Source organism: Saccopteryx bilineata, chromosome 5 (assembly GCF_036850765.1).
Source record: "Saccopteryx bilineata isolate mSacBil1 chromosome 5, mSacBil1_pri_phased_curated, whole genome shotgun sequence".
Lineage (NCBI taxonomy): Eukaryota > Metazoa > Chordata > Mammalia > Chiroptera > Emballonuridae > Saccopteryx > Saccopteryx bilineata.
Window position 1 is genome coordinate 12,924,069 of NC_089494.1, and position 21,781 is coordinate 12,945,849.

The following is a 21,781-nucleotide window of genomic DNA, read 5'->3' on the forward strand; positions in this document are numbered from 1 at the left end:
TAATTTTAACTGAGTTTTACTATAGAAATATGAATTTAAAGAATAGTGGTGGGCTGTTAATATTACAAAATGGTTCTTTGGTTCCAAAAAGATGTATTTAGTTTTTAAGAACACGTTTTTATAGAGCAAACTCTTCCACTGCAAGTATGTCTTGCTTTAAGATTGTCAGATAAAATTTAAATACCACAGATAAATAAAAACTTCTCAGAGTTTTTGTGTGGTATTAGGGTATTTACTTTTTAAATTTTATTTTTGAAAAATGGAAAAGTTGCACCAACCAGTAGTACAGTGATCTCTTTTATTGTAGATTTACCAATTGTTAACATTTTGCCACATTTTTGCCAATCTTTTTATTGACACTTGTTATTACTATTATTGATACTGTTATTGCTGAACAATTAGAGAATAAGTTTTAGATATATTTACCCTCAAATACTTGGGAATGTTTCTCCTAAGAACAAGGAAATTCTACTTAACCAAAGAACAATGTTGAAAATCAGGCAGTTTAACATTAATATAATACTGTTATGTAATACAGTCCACATATGAATTCACCCTTGTTCTGTGTAGTAGTGATGTCCTTTATAGCAGTTTGTTTTCTGATCCAGGATCCAATCCAGGATCACACACACAATTCCTCAGCCTTTCTTTGTCTTTCAACACATTGACCTTTTTGAAGAGTATAGGTCAGTTGTTTTGTAGACTGTCCCTCAGTTTTTTGGTTTGTCTGATTGTTTCCTCATGACTAGTTTCAGGTTGTGCATTTTTGGCAGGAATAATACATAAGTGATGTTGTGTCCTCAGTGCATCACATCAGGAGGCACATGATGTCAGTTTATCCCATTATTGGTGATGTTAACTTTGATCAGTTGGTGTCCGCCAGATTTCTCCACTGTAAAGGTACCTTTTTTCCCTTTGTAATTCATAAGTAATTTGTTCAGATATATTTTGAGACTGTATAAATATCCTGTTCCCCAAGAAACTTTCATGTGATGGTTTTAGCATCCATTGATGATTCTTGCATGAATCATTATTATACTTTAGTGGTTACAGAATAGTTACTTTTTATGTCTATTTCTTGGCAAGTTCTTTCTCTTAAGTGGGATTATATGAGCCGTAGCTACTATCTCATAAAGCAGGTGATTGTGTTCTTCATGCAATTCAACAGGTTTTTGTTAAGTGCCTACCATGCACAACTTTCTAGGAAAACACGGGGCATACAGAGATGTGATACTATCCCTTCCTAGATTTGTTTTTACTCTGCTGTGAGAGATGATACACAGATAGATAACAGTGAGACATCATATAATTAAGTAAATAAGTTAGGCTAGGCTGTAAAACTTCATGAGAAAGGTTCAAATTGAACTTAATCAGAACAAATTTAGGATATAGATGAATAATGCGGAAAGCATTCCAGGGATTGCATATATCACATGATTATACAGAAATGTACACGTAGGTGATAAGCGGATTTTGATTGAGGTGCATAATAATTTATAAGAATTAGATTATAGTGTTGCAAAAATGGTTTGGGAAGAAATTGAAGACCAGGTTCGGGATTTGGACTTAACAGTGAGGTTATTTGTTGTTTGTAAGTAGGTGATGGTGTGATGGCAGTTTAGGGAGATTAAGATGGAAGTGACAGATTTGTAGAGTTGGAAGGCTGTTTTCTAGACAAGAGAAAACTTGGAAAGATCTGAGGAAAGCATAGGCTGGAAAAGAATGAATGATGTCAGAAATTCTAAATTAAGACTGGATAGAATTTGGTTACTAGGGGAATGATGGTGCCCCCAATAGAAATATTGTGAACAGTGGAAGACTAATTGGGAATGAGTACAGGAAATGACTAATTTTGTTTTAGATTGTATTGGAATTTTTTTGTAGTTGGAAGACACCTTAGCAATTATTTTACATTTGAGGAAAATTGAGTGTGATATCGTAATAAGATGCTCAGGTAGAAATGTGTTTGAAGATGCACAGGTTTAGAGCTTGGGCAGGAGCTCAACACTGAAGATCAAGACTTGTCAGTTGTTTGCATACATTGAAGACTGAGCATTAGAGTTCAGAGACCGAAAATCCCAGAGCTAAGGGATGAATCTTCAAAAGCAAACTGGTTAAATAGATATGGGAAAAGAAAGAAGACTCATTTAAGAAGTTTGGCATCAAAAGAAAGAAGAAAAATAGAGTGGACAAATTTAGCTTAAAACTTGTGAAGGGAGAGAAGATTGCAGCAACTGAGATACCTTGGATGTGGAGTGAGTTGGGAACAAAGAGGAAGTAAGTTAGAAGAGGGGCATGTTCTCATCTGCCAGAGTTCTGTACGGAATGATGGTAACAATCACAACTGACTCTTCATTACTCTTTGCAGCTCCAGTTCTAATGTTTTTTACTAGTATTAGCTTAGGTAATGTCACAATAAGCCAGATACTGTTATTTCTGTTTCATAAGTGAAGGAACTGAGGCACAGAGAACTAATGACTTGCCCAGATGCACAGGGAGCAGCCCAGATGAAACATTCGGTGTGGCTTCAGGCTAATGCCTTGACTTCTCTGCCGATTGGCTCCTGAGGCATTCGTAGTGAGTTACTCAAGATGCAAAGCTATGCTAGCCTTCCGGGGGCAGGAGGGGCTTCAAGTTTACTGGCTCAGTGTTTGTAAAGCTGTAGTCCTTTACATTCAAAGTCTTAGTTTGTGTAATTAAAATGAAGGAATTGGCAGTAATATCTCTGAGATTCTTTAGTTCTAAAACTATTAATGAATCTAATAACTGAGCCTGAAAATGAGGTGAAGAGGTTGAGTTAGCCTTTGTGGAGAATATACTAAGGAATTGCCAAGTGAGGGAAAAGATGGCTCATTAGGAAATGGCCTGAATGTGTGATTTTATTTTTTATTAAGCTGTGCTATGTAAGTTGGGCACGGACGCAGAAAAAACATCTGTAGTCACTGTGCTGTGGTTGAGGACAGGGTCATCCAAAGTGAGGCGAGGGGAGGAGGCCAGAGAGTGAGGTCAGTGCTGAAGTGATTGAGTTCTGGACTGTGCATCATGGTTAGGTAGAAATTGAAGTCATGTTAATCAATAACTCCCATGGTAACTGGGAGAACTTTAGCATATTTTCAGTTGCTTAAAGTGGTCCTCTATCTAGGTTAACTGTAATTTTAAAATATAGTCAATTCCCCAGTATATTCCAAAGAACATGTATTCAAGATGAATGTGCTAAAAGATTAAATATGTATATACTAAGTTTTTCTTTCTTTTATACAGGCATTAATGGTGTATCACCAGCATCCACAAATGTCTTTTAATTTTTTTCTTTCACAGACGCTCATTTGACCAGCTTAAACTGTCAATTTCTGACTAGGAAATGTACCAATTTAATCATATGTAATTCTTCATTTCATTTGAATTAAGTTTTTGAAATTCTGCTAGTATCTGTGATTTTTTTGTGTTTTTCATTTATCTCACTTGATTTTTACTCTTACTTTATGAAAAATGTAATTATACATACTCCTGTATGGAGACACTGCCTAAAGAAGTCTATTAACAGACAGGGCCATCATGCAGTAGTCCAGAATATTTGTCCCCTGATGTAGGAAATTTCATGCTTGTTCTACTAAATGGGACTTTTAGGAATGGTTCTGATAAAGAACACATAAGTGTAGTTTGCATGAAACGAGCATGGGCAGTCTCCTCACTCCACCTCTGACTGGAGATGTAGGAATGGCTCGAGTTCGGCGGTGCCAGGCTAGCTGTCTCATCTTACTGCAGAGAGCCCCTGTGTGTGGGAAGCATTACTACATGGTCTGTTCATCAACTGTTTTGTTCACTATGATTTTAGCAGTGAGCTGAACTGCCTAACATACATATATATTCACATATATGTGTATGTATACATTTTTTTAAAGCAGTAGAACCGACTTGAATCTTTTAGGGTTATGGCATAGATAGCCTCAACCTGTCTTTTCACATTGGAGAACTGAAAGGAAATACAATTTTTATGTGGAATCAGTAGAATAAGGCTGGTTCATTATATTTTATTGGTGCCCTAATTTGGAGATGAAAAACTGAACATTTTGAGGAATAAACACTTCCAGTAAAGCCGAGTGGTACAGACCACCAGAGGGCATATGAAAGTGCGAATACTTCTTTGGGATGAGAGTGTCTGACTATTGACTTTGGAAATGAGTTCCCAAAATTGAAGCAGGTGTAGGAAATCTTAAATGCTAATTTCCCTTTCTTAGTAGAATTTTCTTTCTATCTCTAGAAGAAGGTTTCCTCTGAGGAAACTGAAACCCAAAGGAATCCAGTGAATTTCTCAAAACTGCAAAGCAAAATGATGGTGTGATATGGCCTGTATACGACTTGCCATGAGAAAAATCTTGTCTTATTTTAGTAAATATGAAAACAGTTCAGAATTCACAGGGATTATTTTAAAAACATATTTTTTCTAAATAAACTTTAAAAGCATGGTTATATTGGAAGGAAAATGTTCTGCCACCTTTCAGTTTTAAGAATTTTTAAATAATAGCTTATTTTGACAAAGCCTCAAATGTATTCTTGTAAGACTTATGACAGAATTCAACATTCAAAGGTAGTTACTATTGGCCAGGCTCTGACTGAGGTGTAAGAAATATGCTGGTAAATAGAATGCATCTGACCCCAGCACTTACGGAATGGATAAACAAACTTTTAGTTACAAAATGTAATGAAGAAAACAGGATGCAGTAGCACAGAAAAATGGTGAGGGCAAGTACATAGACCAAGGAAGAGCTCTTTGAGGAAGAGATGATGTTTAAACTGGGACTTGAATAATATGGATGAAGGAGACTTCACTTGGGGCGGTGGGTGCATGATGCTGTCCGTGTGCAGGTGTTTGTTGAGCTGTACATTTGAAACTTGTATGAGTTTTGTGAACCGGTGTTGCCCCAATGAATTTAATTTTTAAAAAAGAGTAGTGCAAGTTGATGAGCTTCAAGCCATTTTAAAATCCTTGGTCATTTCAAAGCCCTGTTATTAGAAATTGCCTCCCACCCCAACAAAACAGACAAAAAAAATTTAAGAATGCTTTAATCTCTTTATAAGTGGTACAGTGAAACTTGGTTTAATTGGATATTATTTCCTAAAAATTGGAAACTATTAAATGGTTAAACGAACTTTTTATTTTCAGAAAAAGAACTGAGATAAATTTGAATGTCTGTATTCACTATATAAAGAAAAAAGGTGATCATGGGATATGTGGACTGAAGAGCACCCAGGCAGAGGGAATGCCGGTGAAACTTCTCGTTTCCTGTAAAGGACCAATAGTCAGTATTTTTGGCTTTTTGAGCCGTGTGTTCTTTGTCAAGGCTCCGTAAGTCCTATTGTAGCCCAGTAGCAGCGATAGGCCACACATAATGAGTGGCGGGGCAGTATCCCAAGGAAACTTCATTTTAAAAACACAGCAGGCCATGCTTAACTCATTTCTGGACTAGAGAAATTAAAAAAAATAAGACCAAAACAACCTGTTGTGAATGGGAAATTAAGAATTGGCTGCGAGGAGGAGTGGGACTAGATGAGTTTGGAGAGGGAAACAGAAGCCAGCTATGGCTGGTCTTGACCCCAGGTATAAAGATTCATACTTAGTTATATGTGCAGTAGGGAGTCATCCAAGCGTTATAAAAAAGGCAGTGTTTGCTCTGATGTAGTGTTTTAGACACTACTCTGGTCTCTGTGGTAAATAATTAGTTAGATAGCTTAGAAGTTGGAGGACTCAAGAGTTGAAGTGAGGGGAACAAAAGAGTAATTCAATAGCTTCAAGTGAGTGATAGTGGAGATTTGCACTACTGTAGTGACAGTGGGGCTAGAGAAAAGTTTTCAGTTTTGAGATATGTTTCAGAAGTAGAAAGAGTGTTGTGGGCAGACTGATTATCAAGAATGAAGAAGAGGGAAGAATCCAAGATGATTTCTAGGTTTTGGACTCTTAGACAAATCAGTAATTCAGTTTCTTATTTTAATAGATATGGGGTTTTTAAAAAAAGCCATTTGGGTAGGATATTTTAAAGGTGCCAGTACAATTGGGTGTGGTAATCTAGTTCTGAGAAGTTTGGGCTGGAATTGTAAATTTGGGGATTATGAGCATACAGATGATACTTAAAGCCCTGGAAGTGGTCAAGATCACAGAAAAGAAATGGGGGATCCAGATTGAACTCTGATCAATTTAAACATTTCAGGTAATTTGAGGATTGTGGTAGAGATTAAAAAATGGCTAGAGTGTTAGTGGTACTTCCAAGATGCAGTGCTGCCTGACCAGGCGGTGGCGCTGGGATAGAGCATCCGGCCTGGGACACAGAGAACCCAGGTTCGAAACCCAGAGGTTATCAGCTTGAGTGCGGGCTAATCCCGCTTGAGCACTCACCAGCTTGAGTGTTGGGTCGCTGGCTTGAAGCCCAAGATCGCTGGCTCAGCTGTAGCCCCACCCCCCCATCAAGACACATGAGAAAGCAATGAACAACTAAGGTGCTGCAATAAAGAATTGATGCTTCTCATCTCTCTCCTTTCCTTTCTGTCTGTCCCTATCAGTCCCTTTCTTTGTCTCTGTCTCTCTGGCTAAAAAAATTCAGTGCTTACTTTAAATTATAAAATAACTTAATTTCAACACTTATCTGAGTTGTGGTTTTTCTCTGTGAGTGTGTGTGTGTCTAATGATAAAGGACAATTCAGAAATAGGGATAATCAGTTCTGTTACCTGTGAGTAGATTTAGCTAAGGGTTGGGTTGTCTTTTTAGATTTTTTTCTGCAGATTTATTTAGGTATATAAATCTGTTTTATTGAGGTATATTGGACAGAATTTTAATATATTTACCATGTTTTGGTGTTGGGGGGGATTATCTCAGAAGATTCCTCTTTGGGGCTCAGACTTGACAGTCTCTAAGATCACAGTACATTAACCTAGGACTTGCCTTTTCATCTTTTCCCCACTGTGAGCACTCCATGTTTAGTAATAAATAACTTAGAGCAGCTGCAGTGGAAAAGTACTGGGTAGGAAGTAGGAAGATCTGGACTTCAGGGCTAGTTCTGCCACCAACAGTCTTGAACAAATTATCTACTAGACTTTTCTGAACTTCAGATTATTAGTTTATAAAATGAGATTGGGATTGATTTTCTTAGCCTGAATGGACCTTAAAATTATATGATAATTATATATTTTGACAATTTTGGGTTATTAAGACTTAAGAGAATCATAGTTTTTACAGTTTACTTACCGTTCTTCATTCCTATGCCATAATACATATTAAGAATAAAAATATTTACACTTTTGTTATTTTTATTTATTTTAGTGAGAGGAGGGGAGGCAGAGACAGACTTCCACATGTACCCCACTGGATCCACCTGGCAAGCCCACTAGGGGGTGATGTTCTGCCCATCTGGGCCCTTGCTCCATTGCAACTGGAGCCATTTTTTAGTGCCTGAGGTGGAGGCCATGGAGCTATCCTCAGTGCCTGGGGCCAGCTTGCTCTAATTGAACTTTGGCTGCAGGAGGAAAGGAAAGGACAGAAAGAGGGAGAGAAAGAAAAGTGAGCGGGAAGGGGTGGAGAAGCAGATGGGCACTTCACCTGTGTGCCCTGATCTGGAGCCGAACCTGGGACTTCCACATGCCAGGCTGACACTCTACCACTGTTCATTGTTTCTTAAAGTCGGGGAAAACTTTCTTTTGTTTTACCATGTCAAGAATTTTATCTCAATTTTATGGTATTTAACAGGTTTCTTAAATATGCTTTATGCTTCATTTCCCATTCTCTATACATAGTAATAATATTACTAGACAGTAGTAATTTAATAATATGGCAGCCTCAGAAATGAGTTTATAAGGACTAATACTTTGAGGATTTGTTTTCCTCTTAGAAAAGTAGCTGAACAAAAAAGATGTTGACTTTAACTCCACTAGAAACAGCTTCTCATTGCTAAAAAGAACATTTATTTAAGTGGCTTTCAAAATCTTTCTATCCACATATCTTATTCTTCAAATAATATCTTACTTGGATTGAATGGGAGAAAGGCAAAATAAGAGGAGCTTCATGCTGCTCACTTTTTGTTCATTAAGAAAACTGCCTATTGAGAACCTACTATGTGCCAGGATCTGGTCTGCTAAGCATTTGCACTAGTCTACAAGACTCCTGCCTTTGCAGAACTCATTTTGGACTTACATACCTGAATTATTCTCCTCAGTTTTAGAGGAGAGCTTTAGATATTATGTTTATGTGTAGGTAAATTAAAATGTTTATAAAAGCTAAGTCTAGGTGACTGTACTAATTGTATATGGAAATTAAGTTGATAATTTTATGTTAAGCTCTAGACTATTTTTTAGGCCAGTCAAGCAGACTCAGCTTTTTTCCTTTTGCTTTTTTCTTTTGAGAGAGAGAGACAGAGAGAGAAAGAGAGAGATAGGAAGCATCAATTCATGTTATGGCACTTTAGTTGTTAATTGATTGCTTTCTCAGATGTGCTTTGACCAGGGGGCTCCAGCCGAGCCAGTGAGCCCATATTCAAGCTGGTGACCTCGGGGTTTCAAACCTGGCACCTTAGCATTCAGGTCGATACTCTGTCCACTGTGCCACCACCAGTCAGGCCACACTCAGCCTTTTTTCTTTTTTTTTCCCCCTGAAGTGAGAAGCAAGGAGGCAGAGAGACAGACTCCTGCATGTGCCCGACCAGGATCCACCAGGCATGCCCATCTGGGGTGTTACTCCATCATGGCCGGAGCCAGTCTAGCGCCTGAGGCGGAGGCCATGGAACCATCTTCAGCACCTGGGCCAACTTTGTTCCAGTGGAGCCTTGGCTGTGGGAGGGGAAGAGAGAGAGAGAGATAGAAAGGAGACGAGGAAAGGTGGAGAAGCAGATGGGTGCTTCTCCTGTGGGCCCTCACTGAGAATGGAACCCAGGGCATACACATGCCGGGCCGATGCGCTACCACTGAGCCAACCAGCCAGGGCCTGGACTCAGTTTTTATAATGAAGTGCTTTTCCTTCCTTTGGAGGCAAATGTGAATGACTATAAAGAGATTTTTAAATGCCATTTATGTACAAAATATAATGATTGCAGTGAATTATGAAGGATGTTGGTAAAAATCAAAAATAAGATTTTCACTAGCAAAGATAGGTTCAGAGGCCCAAGATACTCTTCTGGTTTCAGGCACCAAAAAACAATTATGATACCATGCTTGCAGCAGGAAGCTCCCAACTTTAGTAAGGCAGTTGGATTTGAAGGGTAATCGTGCCTGAGGAATGCAGGGCAAGGGAGAAAGAAGAGATTGCTCTTGATGAGCTTTAAGGGATTATTGACGACGTGCTATGGGAATAAAGGCCAAGCAAAGTCTCAGTAGGGAAATGGCATAAGTAAAAAAGGCAGATAGGTATGAGCCTTGGTCAGGAGGATCAGTGTAAATCAGTGATTTTCAACCAGTGTGCTCCAGGAATTTTTAAAACATGCAAACCTGACTAGTCAGGGGCCTTGACTCCTTTTTCATTAGATTGTGTAATGAAAAAATGACAGCAGCCAACACAGTAATAGCCATCCAGTGCGAATGCCCTTTCTTGAACCATAAATAAATAGGTCATGTAATAGAGTTGCATCCTTTTAGTCGCATAATAAGGTTGCACCTGATTGGTTAGTTCTTGGTACCAGAAATCCTTACTTAAAATCTGGCATCTGATTTTTTAAAAAGTCACTTAGGAGCACAGAAGGTAGGTAATTACTATTACTGTTTTTGTAAGCCAGTCAAAATTGTACCTATATTTATCAGGTTGGCAAAAAGTAATGTATTTTTTTGGTGTGCTGCCGAATTTTAGTTTGTGTGTGCAGTGAGATGAAAAAGGTTGAAAATCGCACTTCCATCTGCACTTGAAGTGCATTTGTAGGAAATAAGAATGAGTTACTTGGGCAGAGTTTTGGCAGACATTGTAGGGGGTTTGGCTTTTACTCTATGGGTGGTATGAGCCATTCATTTTTAATTTTGGAAGAGAGCCTGGAGAAGATGGAGTAAAGGTTTAGAAGATGGAGTAAAGGAGGGCTGTTTTCAGTGCTTTATAGCTACTTACCTTTTGTTCTGCCGTTTTTACTCGTCCTTTTCTTTCACTTAAAGTTTCTGGAAGAAACTGTGAACCCATGACAGTGGATATTGGAGTTGCTTAGTGTGATGAAAGTAGTCCAAAAGAAGAGGAAGGCTCTGAGCTAGGTGTACAGACCCTTAAGTAAGATGTGGAAGAGTTACTTGACTGTGGATACAGTAATCCCAAAAGAGGAAGAAATTATTGGAGAAAGGGTGGGGAATAGGATTGTTAGAAACCCAGGAAGAGGACACCCATGGGATGTGAGGGGTATAGGAAGTTGAGAGCTTCTACTTTGAAAGTTTAGTAGAGGAAAGATGTTTGGGGAGAGCCACGTTTAAAGTGTTATTATTTAGCAAGTTCACCCATGTTAAACACCAGTTATTTCTGCTTACATTGTTGAGTAGATTATAAGCACTGTCTTGTCTTCTGTTGTATTTTCTATTGATATTCTTTTAATATTTATTAAATAAATGAATGAACAAACTAGGACCTATTTCATTCATCTCTGTGTCTCCTCCTTCATATAGCTGGCAGTCAGTAATTGTCAAAATGAAATCTCTAAGAATGTTATTAGCAAGCAAGTGGAAACCATCATGGTTTATATCCATGAACTGGAGATATGTGTTGTGTTCTGTATGTGGGGAATAATTCTGCCTGCCCAAGATAATTACTGAAATCTAGCCACTGTTCAACAGAGTGTGTTTCACCATTTCAGCATAGTGTAATTTTGGGCTGTGACGTCCTCTTTTTGAGACTGGTGTTTGTCAGTCTACTGGGTACCAGATCCCGTTATCTTGAGGATCTATAGTTTTTTTTCACTGTGGTATCAAGAGAATAAGAAGATTTAACTGCCATATTGGCATGCTTTGTATATGTTTTACTACTTATTCTGTCAGTGTCCCCATTGTTTAGGGCACTGATACTATCATGGCTTTTAATGTATGTCTTGTTGTCTTAACAGTTGGAAATGGAGTACTTTACAAATGATAACTCATGTTGTCCTTCTGTGGTATACTACTTTTCCCTTTTAAACCAGTAGGTAGAAAGCTACTATTTTTAATGGCATTACTTTCAACTCTTAAAAAAAGGTATGTTGTTTTTTTTGTTTGTTTGTTTGTTTGTTTGTTTTTAGTTAAGAGTATTTGATGCCTGACCAGGCAGTGGTGTAGTGAATAGAATATTGACCTGGGATGCTGAGGTCCCAGGTTCAAAACCCTGAGGGCACTGGCTTGAGCACAGGCTTATCCAGCTTCAGTGTGGGATCATAGACATGACCCCATGGTCTCTGGCTTGAGCCGAAAGGTTGCTGGCTTGAGCAAGGGGTCACTGGCTAGGGCTGGAGCCCTCCCCCCTGTCACCCATCAAGGCCTGTGTGAGAAGTAATCAGTGAACAACTAAAGTTCCACGACTATAAATTTATGTTTCTCATTTCTCCTTTCCTGTCTCTTTCTATTTCTCTCTTTCTAAAAAAGCAAGATGTTAGAGTATTTGAGCTAAGAATGTATTTTTTAAAAACAGTGCCAAATGGAGATTATTATTTTCTTAAACATGTAGCAAATTTTCTTTGCATATGAAGTTTTGAAAGTGTATTGTCCTTATTCTCACTGTGTCCCACCGTTGACTCTCATGACTTCTTTATTGCTAGTCATTGTAGTCCGCTTTGTACTTAGTTCATATGAATGCTACTGTTAGGTTTCCCTTTTCTCCCATACCCCATAGAGATTATAAAGTAGCTAAATGCATTTTGTATCTCCCATAGTGCCTAGTATCCTGCTTTGCTTGTTGGAAGTAATTATTAAATAGCTGAATTGTTAGTTTGGGGAAGGATTTTATGTATTGTTTTGAATTAAGAGCTTTGCTTTGGACATTTAAAGCAAAGAGTGGGGAATATTGCCGCTAGAAATGAATTTTTGAAATTGCAAGCAGTGTGCTCTTTGCGAAATGCTTAAACTGATATTACTAACTTTATATACATTAGTAAATTACTTAGAGAAGAATCTTCCTACAGCATCAAGAAAAAGTTTTCCCTGCAGTGGCTTTATTGTTTTGTTAATGATACTTTTATGATTTCTCTGATCAAGATTGCCACTTTTATTCTAAAAGTTCAGTGAAAATGAGAACAGTTCTGTCACTCTAGGAACTATCAAGAGGGCAGTGAGTTTTATAGCTTTCAGGAATCACTTATCATTAGAAATTCTTAGATAACTTTTAAATATCTACAACAGTTAAGAGTAATTCTAACCTTATAGAAGCTTGCTTTGAAATACAGAAATCTTAAGGTGTTATGAGAGATAGCAACATCTATCAAATTTATATTGAATATACAAATAGTAGGAGATTGGCTATGTTACAGTCTCCTTGAGGTATGGAGTAAAAGAATTACTTCTGGTTATTGAGAAGTATCTGTTGTATAGAGGATAGGAAAACAAGAATCAAGTGGAAATGGAGAGTTTAGAAAGTATTGTAAAAATATGTGAGCATGTGTGTATGTGTGTTTTATGTCATTTGTTTCTGAAAAATTAAGGCATTTATGAATTTTTCCAGTAATTTTATTAAAATCTAGATTTTGACTGCATTTCTAACAAGTTCCCAGATGATGATAATAGTGATGATGATCTTGACAATAATACTGCTCTTTGGAACACACTTTGAGTATCAAGATTCAAACATATATATGAATAATATCATAAATGTGTGACCAGAAATATAATAGTAGAATGTGCTTATATGGCATTTACTATAGGCTAGGCACTATTCTAAGCATTTTGTTTAAGTCATTTTATCCATACAGCACCTTATTGAAGTAGGTTTTAGTCTTTGAAATCAGAAATTCTCGGTAAGGCAAAGAGCTGTAATCTTTGTGTGTTGGATTAGGAGAAATGTCCTCTATATTCCATGACTTAGCTTCCATCGAGATTCATTTCTGTACTAAGCCACTTTTATTGATAGGTTTATGTCAGATACCTCTGGTGTGATGAAGTGAACATTTTGTTTTTGAGCTCTTCAATAATGTTTTAATACCATTTCTTGGACAAATGAGATTTATTTAACTAGTAAAATTTTTGAAGTGATAGGCCCCCAAATTATATATGTGGGACTCTGAGAAATTCAAATGTCATAAGTGAGAACTTAAATTCTTTTTTTAATTATAGTAATTGTTGGATATTTATGTAAATACTCTGGTGTCATCAGATAAACTAGCCAATATATTTCAGAATTTAGAGCTAAAAAGGTACATAGCAGACATCCGGTGGTTCTCCGTTGTTTTAGAGCAGTAACAAACCAACCCCTTATAAAATCATGTAAAAATCATGGAAATCATGTTAATCAGAAGAAATGCAGCCTGCCCCGCAGTGGTCCTAGAACATTTTTGTGGAGTGTGGTGTGAATGTCATTGATCTAATCAGTCCAGTCATATTAAAGAAAAGAGGAGCTCCAGACTAGATAGGTTAAGTAAGTAGTTGCTTGTAAACACTAATTTGATTGTTGTAGCTCCTGGCTGATCAGCTAAAGTATTAACAGTTTTAGGAGATCGTACTTCTTAAAATTATATGTAGTATCCCTATGATACTTTTTCATGTCCTTTGTATAATTAATGTGTGCTTCTGTTATTCGTACTCCATTTTGTGTTTTTAATACATCATGTTTATTTTAATGCAGAATAATGCTAAAAATAAGTTTCTGTACTTTAGAGATTTAATATTTGAATTAAATAGTGTCCTGAGTTTTGAGACTTTTAAAAAAGAAACTCCTTAACTTTCAGTAATCCCTACCATCATTATTCATATTGGCTAAGTTCTAATTTCAATGAACTGTAGAACTAAAATCTTTATAATTAGTTTTAGTTGATAAATTTCTTTTTGTTACCTAAACATTCTGTTAGAATTGGCTGCCTGAAATTTTGCCTCAGGAGTTGAAATTTAGAGGGTGGAAGATTTTTAATTAACGACTAAAAATCATTTTGTGTTTGTATGTATTAGAGGGTCGGGGTATTCTGCAGATTATTAATGTACTTCAACTCTCCAACCAGTCAAGAGCTGCTGGCCCAGGGTCAGCCTCCTTGTCAGTCCGTGAAGATACTTGGATGTGGAAACTCCAGGGCAAGCTCATGTCTGCTGGCCTTTCCTGTTGTTCTCCTTCTCATCTTCCTCTTCTTCCCTTGGCCAGTAACTTAGTTGATTTGAGAATGATATTTTGCAACTTGGGCATTAATTTATCAGTGAGCATGTTTTATTACAACATGAAAAAACAAAGGTTTCTCTTTGATTTAGTAATTCCACTTTAGTCTTTGTTAAGGATATAAGAAAAAGGGCAGGAAAAGTTATATGCACAGAAGTGAAGAATGTAGTATACCAGTTTGGACGATTAGAGGGTTGTTCATGAGATGGATATTCTCATGATAACTCATAATTCTTTCATTGTTTGGCATTCAAGTTGCTTTTATGAGTAAAGATTGTGGTATCATAGATTATGTTTATGGTACAGTGATAAAACAGGACCCAACTTGGGAATCATAATTGTTAAGTTTTAAAATATCATTATACAATAGCATTAACCATTTATTTTCATGTACATTTCTATAGATTTTACCCCATGTGTAGATTTTTGTAATACTTATGAATTAATGTAGAACATTCCCTCACTCCAGAAACTTTGTTTCCCTTGACAGTCACACTTTTCTCCTACCCCAGTGCTTTCCAACAACTGGTCTGTTCTGTCACTACAGTTTAATTCTTTTCCCAAGAATGTAATATAAATGGAACCATATAGATTGTATCTTATTGAGACTGATTTTCATTCAGCATAATTATTTTGAGATTGATCTAAGCCAGTGGTCGGCAAACTCATTAGTCAACAGAACCAAATATCAACAGTACAACAATTGAAATGTCTTTTGAGAGCCAAATTTTTTAAACGTAAACTATATAGGTAAGTACATTCCTTATCGAGGTAGCGTCCACACGTGGTATTTTGTGGAAGAGCCACACTTAAGGGGCCAAAGAGCCTCTTGGGGCTTGCAAGCCACAGTTTGCCGACCAGGGGTCTAAGCTGTTGTATATATCAGTTTATTTTTATTGCTGAGTGATATTCTGTTGTGGTGAATGTCCCATAGTTTGCTTATGCATTTACCTATTAACTTGTTGAAAGACATTTGTGTTGTATCCAGCTGCTTGGAACAGGTTTTTGTATGAATATTAAAGTTTCATTTCTTTAGAGCAATGCTCCCCAACCTTTTTTGGGCCACGGACCAGTTTAATGTCAGAAAATATTTTCACGGACTGGCCGTTAGGGTGGGACGGATAAATGTATCACATGACCGAGACAAACCTCAAGAGTGAGTCTTAGATGGATGTAACAGAAGGAATCTGGTCATTTTTAAAAAATAAAACATCGTTCAGACTTAAATATAAGTAAAACGGAAATAATATAAGTTATTTATTCTTTTATTTATTCTTTCTCTGCGGACAAGTACCAAATGGCCCACGGACCAAAACCGGTCCGTGGCCTGGGGGTTGGGGACCACTGCTCTAGGGTAAAGACTTAAGAGTGGGATTGCTGGGTCACATGGTAAGCATCTATGCAGCTTTGTAAAATACTACCAAAGTGGTTTTTGGGTGGCTGTACAGTTTGCATTGCCTTGCTTCCTTTGTGATATACGAAGAGTTCTAGTTGCTGGGAATTTTTGCCAGCACTTGGTATTGTTGGTATATTTTATGTTAGCCATTCTAGTGATTGTGTAGAGGTATCTCAGTATGGTTTTAATTTGTATTTTCTTAATGTCTAGTTTCAACATATTTTCATGTGCAAAATTGCCCTTATGTTTTCTTTGATGAAGTGTCTGTTCATGTCTTTTGCCTTTTTTTGTTTGCTTTCTTCATTTGTAAGAGGGATTTTAAAAATACGTATTCTGGATACAAGTCATTTGGTGTTTTCATCTAGTTTGTCTTTTTTAACATTATCTGCAGAAAAAGTTTTTAATTTTTATTTTTCTCTTTTATAGATCATACTTTTGGTGTCGTGTAGGAAGCTGCTTAAAAAAAATTTTTTTTAAGTGAGAGGAGGGGAGGCCCTGACCGGTTGGGTCAGTGGTAGAGCATCTGCCTGGCGTGTAGAAGTCCCGGGTTCGATTCCCGGCCAGGGCACACAGGAGAAGCGCCCATCTGCTTCTCCACCCCTCCCCCTCTCCTTCCTCTCTGCCTCTCTCTTTCCCTCCCGCAGCCGAGGCTCCATTGGAGCAAAGATGGCCCGGGCACTGGGGATGGCTCCTTGGCCTCTGCCCCAGGCGCTAGAGTGGCTCTGGTCGCAACAGAGTGACGCCCGGAGGGGCAGAGCATCGCCCCCTGGTGGGCAGAGCGTCACCCCTGGTGGGTGTGCCGGGTGGATCCTGGTCGGGCGCATGCGAGTCAGTCTGTCTCTCCCCGTTTCCAGCTTCAGAAAAATACAAAAAAAAAAAAAAAAAAAAAAAGTGAGAGGAGGGGCTATAGACTCCCACATGCGCCCTGACAATATCCACTTGGCAGCCCCATCTGGGGCCGATGCTCTGCCCATCTGAGGCCATGCTCGCAACTGAGCTATTTTTAGCACCTGAAGCTGAGGCTTCACAGAGCCTTCCTCAGTGCCTGGGGCTGATGCGCTGGAACCAATCAAGCCATGGCTGCAGGAGGGGGAGAGAGAGAGAGAGAGACAGAAGGCGGAGGGGAAGGGAGAGGAGTGGAAAAGCAGATGATCTGTCGCTTTTCCTGTATGCCCTGACAGGAATCAAATCCACACACTGGGCTGACACTCTACCACTGAGCTAAATGGCCAGGGCCTTAAAATATTAAGATATTTTTTTCTCTTCAGTATAATAGACCTCTTTTTTTAAAAAAAATTTGCATGGTACTTTGGAAGTTATATGCTATAACTAGATATTATTAATGTTGAGTGTTAATTGATGGCTTAAAAAAATCAAGACTCAGAATTTCATCAATATTATTATTCTGTCTAAAAAACATGTTCTTGTTGAAGAAATTCTGTAAAGGGAAGGAACAGAAATAGCTAATGTGATTCTTTTAAGCCAGTGGTTTCCTGTTACTGGATGTTACATCGAAATCACCTGGGTACCTTTTTTTTTTTAAGTAAAAAAATCAAAACAGAGATTCTTTTTCTTTGGGTCTTGGGTAGTCCCCAAACCTATTATTATTATTATTATTATTATTATTATTATTTTGTTAGACTTTAAAGAAGTTTTAGGTTCACAGCAAAATTGAGCAGGAAGTACAGAGATTTTTTCATATAGCCTCGCCTCCACATGTGTGCGCACGTGCACACACACAAATACACACACGTAGCCTACTGAACAGAATAGTTTCACTGCCTTCTCATTCATTGCTTCTTCCACTCTCACCTGTGGCACTTGGTGGCTTTCCAGCCTCCTTAGTTTTACCATTTCCAGCATGTTATACTGCAGTTGGAATCGTATGGTATGTAGCCTTTTCAGATTGTCTTCTCTCACTTGGTAACATGCATGTAAGGTTCCTCTATGTCTTTTTATGGCTTGATAGCTTGTATCTTTTTTTCTTTTTTTTTTTTTTTAAGATTTTATTTACTGATTTTACAGAGAGGGCCGGTGGGGAAGAGGAAGTATCAATTCATAGTTGCTTCACTTCAGTTGTTAATTGCTTGTTTGTCATATGTGCCTTGACCTGTCAAGCCCAGTACTTCAAACCTGTGACCTCAGCATTCCAGGTAGACACTCTAGCCACTGTGCCACCACAGGCCAGGCAATAGCTCATATCATTTTAATGGTAAATAATATTCTGTTGTCTGGACATATATTCACCTACCAAAGAACATCTTGGTTGCTTCCAAGTTTTTGGCAGTTATGAATAAAGCTGCTATAAACATCTGGGGCATGGGGTTGTGTGGCTCTAAGTAGTCAACTCCTTTGGTATTTATACAAAGGAGCATAATTGCTGGATCATTATGGTAACAATGTGTCCTAGTTTTGTAAGAAACTACCAAACTGTCTTGTACAGTGGCTGGTGCCATTTTGGGTTTCCACAAGCTGTGATTGAGAGAGAATGTACCTGTACATTCTCACCAGCATTTGGTGCTGTCAGTGTTTGGTATTTTGGCCATTCTAATTGATGTGTAGTAGTATCTCATTGTTGTTTTAATTTCATTTCTTTAGTGCTCAGGTACTGATCCATTTTTTCATATGCTTATTTGCCATCTGAATTTATCTAGGTTTTCTGACTTTTTAAATTAGGTCATTTGTTTTCTTTTCACTTTCTCTCTCTTTTTCTCTCTTTCTTAGTGAGAGAGACAGGATGGGAGAGAGATGAGAAGCATCACCTTATAGTTGTGGCACCTTAGTTGTTCATTCCTTGCTTTCTCATGTGTGCCCTGACAGGGGTAGAGGGGGGGCTCCACGGAGCCCTTGACCCATTGCTCAAGCCACTAACCTTTGGACTCAAGCCAGTGACCATGGGTTCTTGTCTGATCCCTCGCTCAAGCCAGCAACCTCAGGGTTTCAAACCTGGGCCCTCAGGCTGACACTCTGTCTACTGCGCCTCTGCCTGGTCAGGCTGGTCATTTGTTTTCTTGATTTTTTTTTTTTCCTGCATTTTTCTGAAGCTGGAAACAGGGAGAGACAGTCAGACAGACTCCCGCATGCGCCCGACCAGGATCTACCTGGCATGCCCACCATGGGGTGACGCTCTGCCCACCAGGGGGCGATGCTCTGCCCATCCTGGGCGTCGCCATGTTGCGACCAGAGCCACTCTAGCGCCTGAGGCAGAGGCCACAGAGCCATCCCCAGCTCCCAGGCCATTTTTGCTCCATTGGAGCCTTGGCTGCGGGAGGGGAAGAGAGAGACAGAGAGGAAGGCGCGGTGGAGGGGTGGAGAAGCAAATGGGCGCTTCTCCTGTGTGCCCTGGCCGGGAATCGAACCCTGGTCCTCCGCACGCTAGGCCGACACTCTACCGCTGAGCCAACCGGCCAGGGCTGTTTTCTTGATTTTTATAAATTCTTTGTATACAGTTGTAAGTCCTCACTTAACATCATTGATAGGTTCTGTGACCTTAAGTGAAATAACAGAACAAAACCAGTTGTACTGTAGGCTAAGAAACAAGGTTGAACAGTCTTTTATCAGATAGGTCTTTTGCAAATATTTTCTCCCAGTCTGTGTCTTACCGTCTTGTTTTCTTGATCAAAATCTATTGCTCTTCAAATGATTCTGATTCTTCATATTTGTGATGTCCTGTTTTGAGCTCTTACCTGTGTTGCTTTATCCTTTGCAAGGCTGTGTGCCATGTACAGCCCTCAGTTTTCAGCTACTCATTGTAGCCTCTTTGTCACAGCTGACCCCATCCTACTTGCAACTTCATTGGTTCGTTATTTCTTGCTTGTTCACACCCTTCAAATTCCAGCTCTTCTTTTGGATAACTTTAATGTAGGTTTTCTTAAGTAAAAGTGTTAGTCATATGTATCTGCAAGTCCCTTTGATTCTGATATCACCTCTACAGCAGGGTTCCTTCCCATTTGCCTTTGCTGGTGCAAAAACTTAATGGTTGGTGGTGTTGGAAGGTGAGACTCACAGTGTCACCCATACACACACTGCCCCCCCTTCTCGCTTTCTTAGAATTTTTGTATTGTATGTTAATAATTTATAAAGTTAATTTTTCTACTTAATGTATATTTTGTATATCTTTGAACAAATATCCATTTACTTTTTGATTATCAGAGTTGAAAGATTTTTCTGGTGTAATATTAAAGAAATTTTTTGCTCATAATTTGACTTGAATAATTAAAAGATTACACGAAGTATCTAAGTCATTTATTTTACATCTTAGGCTTATGGGTAGTAATTGAGAAATAAATATATTGTAACAAAACTCTTAATAGCTGCATTTTGCTAAGTAATATTCAGTGTTACTGATTTGTGAGGATAACTTTTTAAAGTAGGATGCAAATAAAGTTTTATTTATGACATTATGCTAGTTGGTCACATTCTTGTTGAAAGTTGATGTAAGTATAAATATTACATAAATACATGTTGATTTATTTTAAAGAGTATTGGTGATTTTGAAAAACGTTTTATTTTATAACCTTTTACATTTAATTGGTCGCTTTTTCATTCATCCAAACGAATATACCACGCTTATTTTTGTGTTCCATCCAAAATCAGGGTGACTTTTAATATAGATAACACATAACTGATTTTTATAACAGCGGTATACAGAAGTCTAAAGTGCTTAAGAATAATCAATTGCTAGATATTCTGGTGTTTGGGATATATAGTTTTATTTTTGTTATGTAGTACAGTTTCTCTAGTATTGGCATGATTTTAACTTATTTGACACTTAAATTTTAGTGGTTCAGTGAAAGAATATGAAGTTTGGTGAAGGAGCTTGTGAATAGCTACATATTCAACTTGCTCGGGTTGTGTGTGTATTTTTCTTTTTTTTTTTAGTTTTAGTTATCTGTATCTGACAGGTGGTAGACTTAGGAGTTGAAATAAATGCTATATTTTATCCACTTTGCATAATTGTATTTGTTAAACACAATACTGTCAACTAACTGACTGGAACATTTATCACTTTTGGTATAGTCAGCATATTTGTGGAAGAATAGCAGAGTGATAAATTTTGAAGTTCAGAAGCTTCAAATTATAAGACAAAATATAGTTGTGAACAAAAGCTTAAATCTATAACAAAATTGTAAATGATGGGGTATAGGCTAGTGATTTTTATGTTCCATATTTAGTAGAATAGATGTATTGTTCCATCACTAATATCTCTTGAAGACCTCTTTTCCTCTAATATGTAAGAGAAAATAAATTAGATACAGTTTTCTCATTTTGAACTTATTCTCTCATGTGTTGGGACTAATGTGTTATATGTATTTTTTTCCCAGTATCTGGCATTTCCAACCACTTGTTTATACTAGTTGTTATACCCAGTGGCATTTTATTTACATGTGTTTAGAATTCAGGTTTATAGATATCTATATATCTCAACACATGTATTAATTTGTTTCTCAAAAAACACCATGACTTCAGATTCTCCCCAACCTGGAAAAAGTTTACTTCTGCAGATTATCTATGGTAAAGGATATTTGGAAATAACAATGTCTGGTTAGGCTGGAGTTATTGTGAATTGAGCTTCACTTGGAGGATTAGTTGGATTTGAATAACTGGAAAGGTTAGCAATGTAGTCCCGATGAGTTATAGGAACTTAGAGGACACTATTTCTTCATGATAAAGTTAGAGCCAGAGACTAGATTCTGTTTCCTGGTTAAATACTCTTTCCATGGGACTGATAGCATAGCAGTAAGCAGTGTGAGCGGTCAGTAACCTCTTACTGGAGAAGGTGGCAGTATGCTTGTGGGCTGTGTAAAGGAATTCTTGAACTCTTCAGGGTCTTATCAGGATTGCATTAGGAAGGCATTTCAGACTCAAGGAACTTGGGTGTGCAAAGGCTGGTACCCTGAAAGAGCTTACCACGTTGGAAGTGGATCATGGTATTGGAGGGTGGGGATGAAATAAAGAGTCTCACATACGTGAAGCACTGTTGTAGGCGTGGGAGGCACACATGGAAAAGACAGAACTCGAACTGTTGTGGAGCTTACATTTTGGCAGGAGAAACAATAAACTAGTAATATAGTCGGTATTGATGAGTACTGTGAGGAAAAGAAGCTGTAGGGTAAAGGAGTAA

At 38.0% G+C, this 21,781-nt stretch overlaps 1 protein-coding gene across 3 annotated transcripts in view; it reads left to right on the forward strand.

Annotated features, from left to right (window-relative positions):
* Positions 1-21,781, forward strand: part of CUL3 (cullin 3) — a 110,325-nt gene that overhangs the window by 25,680 nt on the left and 62,864 nt on the right. The window contains exon 2 of one of the 3 annotated variants that reach the window (XM_066279031.1): positions 774-900. The exons of the other annotated variants lie outside the window; for them this stretch is intronic. Coding sequence (XP_066135128.1) covers positions 853-900 — 48 coding nt within the window. The 5' untranslated portion in view covers positions 774-852. The remainder of the gene's footprint in view (positions 1-773; positions 901-21,781) is intronic. 3 annotated transcript variants of the gene reach the window in all.